We start from the raw sequence: 14952 nt of genomic DNA, 5'->3' as shown, positions 1-14952 counted from the left end.
GCTTTAGATGCATTAAATGATAGTTAGGTATCTCTTGGCAAATCCCCAGTGAAAAAGAACAGACTGGAAAAGAAAAGATATGTGCAGAAAAACCTTGAGCAAGTTCTGAGTTATTGAGAAGTGGAAAAAAAATGCAGATTATGAAACAAATGTTGAATCTGAAATGATAAAGCAATTGAAAGAGAAATTCAGTACCAGCAACACAGACAGTGAGAAGATGCAGATGCTGACACATCTTCTGAAAAGTTGGAGCTTTCGAAGGATTGAAAATGAATTTGGATCCTCTAACTATTTAGAGAGAAAAGCAAAACAAATATGGTATCTTAGAGAATCCCAAGCCAAGACCTAAATGTGTCTTAAGTGAACAATTCTGAATGGTGTCATAGAATTCTACAACAGAGACATAATAAGCCACTGTTTGCCTGGGAAGAATGATTTTATTTTTATTAATGAACAGGGCTTGAGGGTTCATAAACAAAAATGACTAGTGTTGGGAAACCTGCATTAACTGTATCAGGTATTCAAAGATGAAAACCCAGGACTGAAGATAGGACTATTGAAATTCTGCCAGTTGTGACTCAAGAACTGTGTTTTGGCTGGTGCAGGCAGAGTACCATAGCTGGTAGATGCGCAGACAATGGGGCAAGTGTGGGGAGATCAGTGGTGGTGGGGCTCTGGGCAGGCACTGTAGGGGTAAATACTGAGTGCTGGAGGGCAAGTGTCATTCTAAACTGAAGCCTACACTCACATATTTTGTAAATATTAAGAGAGGCCCCTCATGCCCACATTCGGATGGTGCCTATTCAAAAAGATCTGTCACCTCTTCTGTGGTTATTATCCAAAAAGAATTCCACCGAAAATACGACGATTAATTTTCTCCTTGTTTGTTAACCATTTGTAACTTTCAGAGAAGTGTCATGAATGGGAAATTTTGAGGAAAACCTACACATTTCTCTTGTTGCCGTGTTAAAATGTGCTTCTTTTGCCAAAACTCATCGGAGTTTACACAGTCTAACCTCACTAACGTGTTGTGCAGACGCAGTTGTGAGAGAATCCTTACACAGTGGTTCATTAAATTTATCAAGAGAGGAACTGGGGAAAACTAAGGTGAGCATTTTATCAAAAAGCACATCCACGGTATGAAATAAACATGTAATGAGTTCATTTATGTTGTTCCAAAGCCCATAGCATTTCTTGCTTTACCAGCTGTTGATGGCTCTTAAAAATAACATTCCTTCACTGGAAATGTCTGTAGTTAGTGGAACAATATGGTAGATAATGAAGAATTACGTAATAACCGTATGGCAAAATACTCTCCTGTTTGTGTGCTGTCGTTTGTCAAACTCTCATTTTGATATCTCAAACCATTTATGAAATATGAGGAATGTTCTGGATATATCACCTTAGCTTTATTGCTGGCACTGTGTGACCACAAATGAGTATGCTACGTCAGATCAATTTTCTCGAGATTGGTGACAACTACAGACCTCCACCAAGTTGAAAGAAAAATTCAATATGTTAGCTGAATTTCAATACACAGCAACATATTATGTAACATGCACCGATCACAAAGTCATAGCGACACCAGTTTTTCATTGCAAACTTTTTCGAATTTCGTGCTGTGTCTTACTTCCACATAAATATCACAACGAATATGACCAGTAATGAAATGTTGGGCACCTCATAATGAACCTGACATATAAAGCTGCAAGTAAAGCAAAAATGACTTTTTTAGCAAATAGTTTCTGTAAAATCATTTTTTTAATTGCAGGGCATGTGCCTCGATTATGTCATCACCGACCAGCTGAAAGATCGACGTAGATTGAAAGTTCTTCCAGTAACTGACTGCTAAGAGCTTGACCTAAGGCTTGTATAAATACTGAAACAAATATATTTAGCCCAAATGCTAATACTTTAAACTGAAAGTTTATTCCATCATATAAAAATGCTGAGTATGGTTTTGAATTGTCATTTAATCTCATCTGCCAATTGCCAAATCCATCAAGCTAAAGTACTTTGCTTCCTCAAAATGTACTAATATTTCATTGATATACACTGATATATCTCCCTCAGTCTCTATATGTCTATGGAAAGTACATGCATGTAGCATGAGGTGAACCCTGTCTGTAACCTTTCATACTATCAGTAAAGGATTGTTGAAGGCACTTATGCTACATTCTATATCATTATCTGTCATCTAATTAATATCTACTTGTGCTTAAGGTTTTAAACGTATCAGTACTGGTTAGGATTTGCAGAAAAATAGTCCTTTATTCTTAATTTTAAAATTACATATATGATTGCCTATGACCCCTAGTTTGTTGGAAATATTTTCTCATGGGTACATAAAACATGGTACAATGCTTCCTTTTACATATTAGTTAATAAATCAGACTCGTATACAATTTTTATGAATGTAAGTGATGTTTATTGTAGCTGATTAACATTTTCTTTCTCCACTACTTTTGTATTATTTACTAAATGTATGTGATTTAGCCTCACATATTTAGTACTTACTAAGGTGGTGATGTAAATTGTATTCCGTCATGGTGATTGTCCACATTGCACTTCATTGATGATGCATGGAAATATAAAATCACTTTGTACTTCTTCAACCAATCTACTCCATAAAACACCTGAATATTTATATTAGGTCCACTAATAAAATTCATGTAAATGTAAATGGTCCAATTTTGATAGTTGCTCTTGTTTCCCTTTTAATTAATTTGCTCTTTGTACCTTTCACTCTGATAATATATACGCCAGTTAATGGTAGTATTGGGAAAAAATCTTTCACTGTACTTAAAGATATTAATTCTTGGGTCAGTCCATATCAAGTGGTCCAGCGTTGGTAGCTTGACCATCTCAGAAGAAACTGATATTCAGTGGGTGAATTTCCTCATGTTTGGTGGACTCTAAATTTTTTTTATTCGTTATCATGTAGAAACAGCATTCATTTTGTTTCAGGCTGCAACCATTCTTTTGCATTTAGAAGCATCATGTTTTTTAAAAAATTATACAGTAAGCAGTTGCCCCAGACCTTTCAAAGAAGCATGTAATTCAACATACACTGGACTATAAATTAAAACCATGATCATCTAACTAAATGTATTTCTTAATATATTTTTAATGGCTCAGATTTATTGGTTGCAAATTAAAAAAACTAAATTTTTTAACAGTATCTCTCCAAAGAAGGAGTAATCTTTTGGTCTTAATATTTTTGGTGCTATACTACATAGTGTAGTTACTTTTTATGGAGTGTCAGTTGTGAGGAGCTTACACTTAAAAAAGTTCACTTTAAAATAAATAAATAAATAAGAAAGATTTTTGAATTTGTTCATTCTCTGGCCAGCAGTATCTTTGTTGGGGGACCATTTAAAAATCTGAAAATTACACACTCAATAGACCTTTATGATGTCGAACTTCAGTATAAATTTCAACCTTGAGATTCAATGGGAAGCTACTAAAAAAATTACCAGTATGAGTTGGAAAGACTTTTCTTATTGTCGGCAGTATCTGGACTAATAAAGTATATCAGTTACATAATTTAAGCATATCTATGATCACTTTTTTTAAAAAAATGAGCCAGCTAATTGCATTGATCTTGTTCTCACCTTATTTGTTTTTACTACGTTGTTCATTGAACAACATATAAGTTTCCTCACTCAATTTGGGCATTAGGTTAAAAGTTCGGCCAGTCGCAGTCGTAAATTCCAGGGGAGACATGTTCTTCAGTACATTTTTAACACGTGTCCAGGCAAGATCCTTTTCAACTTTATTAAACAAGATCCTTTGTCCTGGTAGGTGTAAAATGAAACATGCACATATTGGTTTTTACAATCAGTATTAACAACTTCATCAATCCATCATTGTTCACCATAAAACCATGCCACTATGTCCTTATTTTTAAGTGTCAGTGGTACATCTTTTCCACACTGGGGAAGTTCACTATCAGGGAGTGTTGATGTGATCTTACACTTCAGCAAGTTGTTTGACTGAAGTATGAAACAATGAAAAGATCAGGTGCCTTTAATCTTCTCACAAGTTTTGAATCTTTCCTCCAAGATATTGGTGTAGAGTTCTTGTATTTCCTCACATTTTAAAAACATTGGTAAATATTTTACCTCTGCTTTACATAATTTAAACATTTCTTGAGCTATCAAGATTTGGTTCTCTTAGGTCTACTGAAGATTACATTTTGTGGCAGCTTGTTTTGTTGCACCCCGACTCAATCACATGCATTTTTCCTGAAGAATAATGCAAAAATGTACTGTTCTGCATCAAATCCATGTCCTTCTCCTGCAAAGGAGATGTTAATAATTCTTTTGTTTTTTTGTTTTTATATTGACTATATTGACTTGCAGCACCATCAGAGAAGTAGATCAGTTTGTTTATGGAAGTGCTGTCCTGTTTTATCTAGTTTGTTAATTGCAGTTGAAAAGCATGCACTGCTGTAGCATTGTGCTCAGGGTAGTTAGTCACTTATGACACAAAAACTGTGATTTTATGTTGATCTTTATAATAGAACACGAATGAATGAATTGTGGGTTCTTTGTTTATCCAGTTGTACTCTTGTACTTCATATTGAACAATAAAGGAATTCGTGAAATCTTCTCGGGTGATCAGCCGAGTAAAGGCGTCGTCTTCTCGCAACGTTTCGAAGGGTTTCGTACCCATCATCTTCAAGCGAAGTGTCGAGATGCTGTGTTGCGCGGTCCTATAAAGGCTCCTGGACCAGTGACTGATTCCGGGCGCCGACTGGTCACTGGTCCAGGAGCCTTTATAGGACCGCGCAACACAGCATCTCGACACTTCGCTTGAAGATGATGGGTACGAAACCCTTCGAAACGTTGCGAGAAGACGACGCCTTTACTCGGCTGATCACCCGAGAAGATTTCACGAATGGAATACGCCGAGAAAGTCTCAAATCACATTTAATAAAGGAATTGTTTTTTGAAAAGTCAGCAAGAACTAAGCACTCAGCTGCCAAGGTTTGCTTTTTGTCTATCAGAAATTTGTCCTGAGCTTTGGCAATAAAATAGTGTAATTCAGGTTTTCAAGGTTTGCTGGTTAACACTCCAAAAAACTCTTTGTGTGGTTTTGTAATTGTCACCATTTCCATTCTGTCTTTATCACCCATTGTTTGTATTGTATATTTTCAGGCATCAAATCATCTTCTGATGCTTCACACACATCAAGGAAAGCTTGTTTGCCTGTACAGTCTTGACATTTTCCCATGATCATACAATTGTAACAGTTAATATTGAAAATGAGAACTTCCAAAAAGTCTTTATAGTCAACTCTTTAAGATTTGCGCCATCCATCGTGAACTTTGCATTCTGATGATACAAACAAATTCAAACATTATGGGTATTAGATATTGACTCTAATTAGTCCTCTGTGAGGTCATAAAGTTGACCTTTTAATCAAATACGCAATACACCATATTGCCAGGAACACACATATTTAGAGACCATTGATTCAGCGATGTACATAATGAAGATCAAGGAGAAAACATAAACTACCTTACATATAACACATCAAAGAGTAAAATTGAACGTTCCCAACACCCCCACAAGTTCTCGAGATGTCAATTCATGAACTATGAAAATTTACCATTAGGCAGTGCCTTTGTCAAAAAATCAGCTTTCTGCTTATCGGTACTTACAGGTTTCACACTGAATTTTCCTGTTTTAATTAAATGATGAATATAGTGGTGCCTCATGTCAATGTGTTTTGTTTGAGCGTGATGCACACCATTGTGACTCAGTGCAATGGCACCTCTATTGTCACAGCATACACTTACTGGTTTTTCACTTTGCGAAACACACAATTCACGAAGCAATCCTTGAAGGTATACCGATTCTTTCGCTGCTGCTGATAGAGCCATATACTCAGCTTCTGTAGTTGATAGAGCGACGGTTTGTTGTCATTTTGAAGTCCAGGAAACTGCTGTCGCATCACACAAACCTTCAGTTTCAGTTATTCCACTTTTTCAGAAAGTTATTCCTACATTGACTGTGCCTTTAATGTGTCGCATAATTCGTTTGACCGCTTCCCAGTGGATTTTCCGATAATTAGAATTGAATCTACTTAGAACCCCCACAGCATATGCAATGTCCAGTCTTGTGCTTTGATCTAAATACAGTAGTGATACTACGGCTTGCTGATAAAGAATGCGATATAACACAAGGTTTTCCTCATCCGTCAATTTAGTTTCACATTTTTGCAGCTTTGAGCCAGGTTCAAATGGATCTGCAACTGGATTACAATGTTCCATACCAAATTTCTTGAGTATGTTTGCTGCGTATTTGCATTGATCATTACTAATCGTCCCATGTTTCCTGTTACATTTTATTCTCATGCCAAGACACCAACTAAGTTCACCAAGATCTCTCATCTTAAACTGATTCATTAGTCCTTTCTTCAAGTCTTTCTTCCACCTATTATTTCTATTGGAGAAAATGGTAAAGTCGTTTACATAAACAGCTATAATGAGTATATTTTGTATCTCAATTCTGAAGTAAATGCAAGAATCATATTCTGACTCCTTTAGGTTCATTTTATGTAATGTCACATCAAATTTCATATTGCAAATGCGTGACACCTGTTTTAGACCGTAAATTGCCTTCTTCAGCTTGCAAACCTTCATTTCATCCCCCTTCTTCACGTAGCCTTCAGGTTGACGAATGTGAACTTCTTCATCAAGATCACCATATAGGGACGCAGTTTGAACATCCATATGTTCAATGTCAAGATCAAATTCAGCTGATAAAGCTAACAGGATGCGAAGTGAAGAATGACGAACAACAGGCGAGAACGTTTCATGAAAGTCTATTCCTTGTATTTGCGATTAACCTTTCGCTACAAAACGAGCCTTATAACGTTCAATTTCGCCATTTGACGTTTCTTTCACCTTGAACACCCATTTCGAATTAATTTCCTTCCTGCCTGGTGGTAAATCAGTCAAAATCCATGTTTCATTTTCAAGTAAAGACTTATATTCATTATCTAAGGCTTCCTTCCATTTTTCACAGTCACCACAATTCATTGCTTCTTCATACGAATTTGGTTCAGAAATACAAGGAAGACAAGCAAAATCATCATTAAAATATTTAGTATTTGGTTTTCTTTCATGTGATGATTTTCTAATTTCAGGTCGCATTTCTGGCTATGCAACTTCCGTGCGACTATGTACGTTGCTATTTACTGTTTTCTCAGTGTCACTTTGTGTTAATTCAAGATAAACTGCATTTCTGTCAACTTCAGCAGGTTGTGTCAGTTCAGTTGCCCCTTCAGTGATGTTAGTTGCTGGCGCTAGTTGATGACTGTCTATACGATTATCGTCAATTGGGTTACTGTTTGGATTACTGTTTCCACAAGTGCACTTTGAGTTTTCGACGACTTGCATATCACGGGCTTTCACAATTGTCTTTGGTGAATTTGGATCAATCAGACGATATGCTTTAGAATCTTCGCAATATCCAACAGAGATAAGTTCCTTAGATTTGTTTTCTAATTTCGTCCTTTTTTATTTTGGTATATGTACCAATGCTCCAAATGCTCGACGTCCAAAGATTCGTAAATGACTCAAATTTATCCGATGACACCACTCTATAATTCCTCAGGAGTGACATTCTTAGCAGCTTTTGTTGGAGATCCATTCTTCAAATAAATTGCTATGTTTACAGGTTCAGCCCAAAATTGTCTACTTAGACCTGCAACTGTTAACATTGATCTTGCTTTTTCAATGATTGTCCGATTTAAGCGTTCCGCAACACCATTCTGTTCTGGCGTGAAAGGAGTTGTTGTTTCATGTTGAATTCCATTCGTCTTTAAAAATAACTTCATGCGCCGATTGATGAACTCTTTTCCATTGTCTGTTCGAAGTATTCTGATTTTTCGACCAGTTTCATTTTCTACTCGTGCTTTGAATTCGATGAATGTGTCACTGTTGTTGAATTTAACATATAACCAAAATATTTTTTTGACAGATCATCCGTAAAAGTGAGAAGATATCGTGATTCTCCCCACTAAGCCATGCTCATTGGTTCACAAACATAAGAATGCACAATGTCAAGTAGATCTTTTACACTTCTACCTGATGTTATAGGAAAAGGTTGTTACCTTTTATGCGGAGAATACACGGATCTAAATTGACGCGAGACCAGTTCAGTCCATCAGCCTTTTTTTTTTTTTTTTTTTTAATAATAATAAATGCATGCTTACACGATTCAAATGTCCCAGTCTTCCATGCCACAATTCATAACTGTCAGTTTCTACAACATCTGTGTAATGATGCACTTCATCTAATCGATACATACCATTTATTTGAGTTGCTGTTGCTACTGGTGTTCCACAAACAATTACATCACTTATATTGTATACAACGCACTGCGCATTGTCAAAAAATACACACAATACATGTCTTGTCATCTTACTAACCGACCGTAGGTTGTATGCAAGGCTTGGAACATACACAACATCATTAGCAGTTATCTGTTTATTCTTGTCGTCACAAGTAACTCGAAGATGAACATCGCCTTCTCCAATAGCCTGAAGATTGCTATTATCTGCTACTGTCACTGTAGCAGCTGTGGTCGATTGGAAAGTGTTGAACGAGTTTCTTTGATTCGTCATGTGTTGTGCATACCCGAATCCACATACTAGTCATCACTATGATACGAAGATGCAGTTAGAGCCGTTAACACAGTTTCGTTTTCAGTATTCATTGCATTCGCAGAATTTGAAAATTTATTTGGTTTCTTCTTTGTTCTACAACCATTCGCCTTGTGACCAGGTTTCTGACAATAACACTGAAAAGGCTTGATATTTCGAACATCACATTGGATTTTCGTCTTCTGGTGTTTACTGTCCTGCTTACTAGCTATCAGCGCCGAGTCTGTGGTCTCATTTGTGGATGCAATTTGACGTTTCGTCGATTCTTGAATTAATCGCTGACTTACTAAATCACTAGTAATCTTGACACCCGAATTCTCAATTGCCATAATCAAGGGTTGGAAATCTGCTGGGAGTACACTTAGCATAATTGCAGCTACGAAATCATCATCCATTTTCTTACCAATGCTTCGAATTTGTTGAGAAAGTGACATAATTTTCGACAAATACGCCTCCATACGCGTCCGGCCATCCTGATTTAGGTTTTCCGTGATTTCCCTAAATCGCTCCAGGCAAATGCCGGGATGGTTCCTTTGAAAGGGCACGGCCGACTTCCCGCCCCATCCTTACTTAATCCGATGAGACCGATGACCTCGCAGTTTGGTCGCTTCCCCCGAAACAACAACAATAATGCCTCCATATTTTTCTCAGAAGCTAATCGTACATTCATTGAGCATTGTAATAGCCCAATATAACTAGATAAACTCTTATTTTCAAATGCAAATTGTAAATTATGCCATGTTTTTTTAGCAGTCGTTGCTCCACGAAATTTTGGATACACAGATCAATTTACAGATAAACATAATTTTGATAATACTTTCTGTACATTCTTCTCATCTTCCTCAGTGCCAGCAATTGTTTCCCATAGTCCCTCATGTTTCAGGTACATTTCCAACGTGAATATCCAGTCGTTGTAGTTTGTCATACTGGTAAACTGTAGTAGCCACCAGAAAGATCGCGGGAGGCGCACAGTGGCACGGCGCGTCACGGACGGTAGTTGCCGCCAGTAGAGTCCCGTCCACCAGAGGGCACGCGAGAATTTGGACGCGACCTCTGCCGGCGTAACTACAAGAACAACAACAACAACTCCGGCCGGACAGGCCGTGTGCATTCAGTCTACATCGGGCATGCCTAGGACACAGTCCCGGTCTACGCTAAGTGAAGTGCGACGTAACGTGAACAGTGTTACTACATAAACTTTTCAAAATTAAACAGTGATTGTCCACCCAAAGCCATCTTGAATACGTTCAGATAGTTAAACAAATAAATCTTGAAAGTTTCTAAGCAAAAAAATACGATAGCAACACGTTGAACACACGCGAAAAGTATGAACCTTGATTTATCAGTTTATTCCTTTGGTATGGAAAGTTCACTAATCTCTCTTGGGCTCATAACCCATTATATATTGATTCTAATTAGTACTGTGTGAGATTATGAGGTTGACCTTTTAATCAAATACGCAATACACCATATTGCCAGGAACATACATTTTTAGAGACCATTTATTCAACATTGTACATAACTAAGATCAAGGAGAAAACATAAACTGCCATACATATGACACATCAAAGAGTAAAATATGAATGTTCCCAATAATGGGTGCCAGATGCCCCTCCAACAATACACCATTTTGATCTCAACTCAATATTTCGACCTTCCAATTTTAATGTCAGGATGTTCTTTTTTGAGTTCAGTGAGTAGTTAATTTAAATTACACAATATCAAGCTTTTTTTATATCTGAACCTTAGTACCATTTTCTTTCACAGAAACAACCTTTTTTGCCATCCATCAAACAGTTGTTGTTGCTTCATTCATAAAATGTAATAGCGTTTTCAGTCATGTTTTCATCCATGGAATTATATGCATTTTTATTTTGTAATGCAGGTAAAATTCTGTGTTCTTTTATTAACTGCTGTGTTAATTTAACCAATTATTTTGACACATTAAATTCATTACTAACTTTCGCTCGACTCGAGGAATTTTGTAGTGAACTGATAATCTGAACTTGACCCTCTTTGTCTGAAATACAACACTTAGTTTTTAGCTTTTCTGTCAAATCATCATATTTGATCAGAGAATTCTTAGAACTTCAATCTGGTTTAGTGCAATATTTCTTTTGAAATCAAACTTCCAAATTCTTTGTGACAGTAATTGCCACATTCTCAGTTTTTACAAACAAAACGAAAGGTCTTTTTTCTTCACATAGTTTTCTAATTTTACTAGCAGGCAATACATAGGATTTCACAATCTCGATCCTTTTTTATAGTTACTGATAGGTCACAAAATTCTTTATCTAGACCATCACCATCCCTTTCTTTGTTAATAAAAAATATCTTAGAATAACATGTTGGACATAATGACTTCCCTGGTATTAAATTGATAACACAATTTTTTAAAAAAATTATTATCAGATGTTATTTCTCTCAGACCTTTTGTTATGATTCTTAAAAGGGTCCAAGCAAGAATGGTCAAAAAGGTGATTTATGTAAGTATTTGATTTCATGGTACTTGCAGGTTGAGTTAACCTCTGAGCCAATTCGTAAGTAAAGCGACACTTTTTCTTCATCACTATAATCTTCAATTAATGTAATGTCCTTAGGAAACAATCCATACACACCTTTATGCCAAGCTTCATTAATAAGAACACCAATAGAACACTGAGACTCCACTGGTAAATGCCACACTTTAAGAGCTCATTGTTAACTAAGTTGAGTAAACAGATGATGGTCGAAGGGGAAGACAATGCACAGACTTGTACAGGCTCGAAACTTCCTGGCAGATTAAAACTGTGTGCCCGACCGAGACTCGAACTCGCAGGAGAGCTTCTGTAAAGTTTGGAAGGTAGGAGACGAGGTACTGGCAGAAGTAAAGCTGTGAGTACCGGGCGTGAGTCGTGCTTCGGTAGCTCAGTGGTAGAGCACTTGCCCGCGGAAGGCAAAGGTCCCGAGTTCGAGTCTCGGTCGGGCACACAGTTTTAATCTGCCAGGAAGTTTCATATCAGCGCACACTCCGCTGCAGAGTGAAAAACTCATTCTGGATACATCCCCCAGGCTGTGGCTAAGCCATGTCTCCGCAATATCCTTTCTTTCAGGAGTGCTAGTTCTGCAAGGTTCGCAGGAGAGCTTCTGTAAAGTTTGGAAGGTAGGAGACGAGGTACTGGCAGAAGTAAAGCTGTGAGTACCGGGCGTGAGTCGTGCTTCGGTAGCTCAGTTGGTAGAGCACTTGCCCGCGGAAGGCAAAGGTCCCGAGTTCGAGTCTCGGTCGGGCACACAGTTTTAATCTGCCAGGAAGTTTCATATCAGCGCACACTCCACTGCAGAGTGAAAAACTCATTTTGTACAGGCTCATCTGTGAGCTTGTACAGACTTTCAGATGCTGTCACCTAGCCTGGTGAAACTGTTTGCAGAGGATTCGGTGAAACTGTCTGCAGAGGATTGATTCAACAAGTAATCACTTATTTTAATTGTATGTGTTTTTCTTGTGTGTAAATTATTTAATTGATCTATTTTATTCCATTAGTTCTGATATTGCAGATCTTAAGAAACATATTTTTGACTCTTCATGTTCAATTTTTTTCCCCATTCCGTAAGTTTCCATTCAATCTCAAAGTTGAAATTTGTACTTAAGTTTGATATCATGAAGATCTATCAAGTGTGTAATTTACAGATTTTTATCTGGTCCCGTAACAAAGATATTGCTGGCCAAAGAATGAAAAAATTCAAAATCCTTTTTTTTAATAGTGTATGTTTTATGTGTAAGCTTCTCACCATTGATACTCTATAAAAAGTAACAGTAATGTGTAATGTAATAGCAAAAAAATATTAAGGCTGAAGAAATTCCTCCTTTAGAGGAATACTGTTAAAAAATTGAGGTTTTTCATTTGTGACCAGTAGCTTTGAGATATTAAAAATTAAGGGATACATTGTGCTAAGTGATCACAGTTTTAATTTATAGTCCAGTGTGTGCTGAATTAAATGCTTCTTGTTTGAAAGGTCTGGGGAAACTCATTACAAAATAATTTAAAAAATCCTATAACACATGTTAATGCAAAAAGCCACTCACAGTGTGAAACAAAAATGGCCACAGTTTCCAATTGATAAAAAATCAAAAGAAATTAAAATTGTTTTGAGCGACTGAACATTAGGGAACTCACACAGTAAATATCAAATTTTTGAGATGGTTGAACAACCAATTATTTTTTCCTAGACCGCTTGGTATGGAATGACCCCATAAGGTGCCATTCAGTAAACCTTTTTGTTCATGCCCCAAGAATTGTTGTATTGTTTTGGGTCTAATAATTTTAGTATCAATTTCTCTTGAGTGCTTGGAGACCAGTACTTAGATTTAACAGTCTCCTGAAAATCATTCCACGACTTAGTCTTCTGAATGGGTGTTACCCCTTCTGCTGAATTTCCCACTAAGTAATCTAGTGTGAAGTCTACCTTTTTCAAGTCATCCCCCTTATTGAGTAGTGAACATCAGAATACACCCAAGAAATACATTAGTTGAACAAACCCCCCTCCTCCGACCGTCACCCCCAGTTTGCGGTTTAAATTTGGGAAATATGTTTTCACAAATTCATACTATTTCCTAGCTGTAAATCTTCAAAAAATTTTTTCAGTACTGCCAGACTTTGATGAAATTTTCTAATTTCTAGAGCTCATTTAGTTTCCTTTAACACATCCCAAATCTTTTCAGATTCATTTTTGTGATCAGTACTGCTTTCCACAAAAGTGGTTTTGATCTAGCGGATTACACCTCACATTCAACGAACATTTGCAATCTTTCCTCTAAACTGGTTAAGGTAGACTGAGGACTCGACTGTTTCATGTTGCAAGACTCTACGTGCTCTTTCATGTTTGAAATATCAGTTTGTACTGTATGAAAATGTGTATTTCCATCTGTGAAATAATGACAAAACTCATTACAAGCAATATTGTGCACTCATGATGGTAAGTTCTCCTCTAGTAAGTTAACTTTATAGTCTAATTAATTATTCTGTTATTTTGTTTTGACAATTTAGACACAAAGTCAGATTTAATTTTGTCTCCCAGTTTTTAAGGGTCTTGTCTTCTAATAGTTCACTATTATCATCTAGTAACTTTCTGAAATTTTGTATTTATTCTTTTTTATTATTACTCCTGCAATTTATGACATTCCTCCTGTTATCTCAGTCACAGATGTGTAATCATGTGCAACACAACAAATAGGAGAAGTAATTGGTCACTTCTCACAGGATTTAGGTGAGAAGTTATGTTGTGTCGGATGTGTTGGCTATAACTAGCAACCAGAGTGCCAACATCTGCTCGGTGGCTATGGGTGTAATGAATATTGCACTGGGCATGTTCAACATGTAGTCTCATAGTCAACATATGTGCTGAGATGGTAGATGTTTTGTCCATCAGCTGTAAATAAGTCAGGCTGTCTTCTCTGTCACACCCACAAAATTTTCTTCTAAATCATAGTTGTGTTATATCTGTGTTGCTTATCTGTAATGCATCCGTGCTGTTGTTATTCGTGGCTGCCAGTTTTCTACCCTCTATTGAAGTATTTTGTTCACGAATCATGTTATTGTGAACTTTTCAATAATATTTCCTCAGTATCCTTCATTAATTGTCAAAATATTTAGCCAGTGTAATGCTTCAAGTAATGTAACTTTGTTAATTCTCAGTTGCCACAGGCAACAAATGTTATCTTCTCAATATTTCTTGAAAATTGGTATACTTTCTTGTGAAACTTGGAATCTTTCCAGTATAACAGTTTCATCTCCCCTCATGGTTATCAAGTACGGTGTAAAATTTGAGAAATGGCTGTGGTAAAAGCTGTGGGTATGCATTACATAGCTTGAGTATTCCTTGAACACCATTTTAGATTGTTGTCTGTTACCTCATGCGTCTCTTCTTGATGAATTATTGTCTTGATAATTCATTCTAGCGGTCTGGATCCTTCAGGCCATGGCCATGCTCAAACATCCAATTCTTTTAGACTTTGTTCCATCTTGCAGGGAACACTAAGTGGAAGATAGCAATCCCTGCTCTGAGCCACAAAATGACTTAAAATGAACTCTCATTTCAACTCTTCTATAGTTTAAAGTGCATTACTTCTTCTTAACAGCCACTCAAATAGGCTATGTGGTAACAGACATCAGTCATTAAAACACTTCGGACTTAAAAAGGCTGCACAGACAATCAGTGGTGCAGTAAAAACTAATTCATTTGGCATAATGAGGAAACTTGTGTTTTCGGTAAGGCGTGTGTTCCAGGCAGTCTGTG

General features: G+C 36.8%; 1 protein-coding gene and 2 non-coding genes across 5 annotated transcripts in view; all 3 read left to right on the top strand.

Moving 5' to 3' along the window:
* Positions 1-14952, top strand: part of LOC126108618 (uncharacterized) — a 98585-nt gene that overhangs the window by 11546 nt on the left and 72087 nt on the right. The window contains exons 2-3 of one of the 3 annotated variants that reach the window (XM_049913928.1): positions 1772-1952; positions 13379-13632. The exons of 1 other annotated variant lie outside the window; for it this stretch is intronic. In XM_049913928.1, coding sequence (XP_049769885.1) covers positions 13627-13632 — 6 coding nt within the window. In that variant the 5' untranslated portion in view covers positions 1772-1952; positions 13379-13626. The remainder of the gene's footprint in view (positions 1-1771; positions 1953-13378; positions 13633-14952) is intronic. One more of the 3 variants, XM_049913929.1, reaches the window with a different exon arrangement.
* Trnap-cgg (transfer RNA proline (anticodon CGG)) lies at positions 11575-11648 on the top strand. Its single transcript has one exon. It is a non-coding gene; the product is annotated as a tRNA-Pro (tRNA).
* Trnap-cgg (transfer RNA proline (anticodon CGG)) lies at positions 11875-11949 on the top strand. The gene has a single exon. It is a non-coding gene; the product is annotated as a tRNA-Pro (tRNA).

Source organism: Schistocerca cancellata, chromosome 11 (genome assembly GCF_023864275.1).
Source record: "Schistocerca cancellata isolate TAMUIC-IGC-003103 chromosome 11, iqSchCanc2.1, whole genome shotgun sequence".
NCBI classification, from domain to species: domain Eukaryota; kingdom Metazoa; phylum Arthropoda; class Insecta; order Orthoptera; family Acrididae; genus Schistocerca; species Schistocerca cancellata.
Note: the sequence above shows the minus strand (reverse complement) of the source record. Positions and strands in the feature narration are given on the sequence as shown.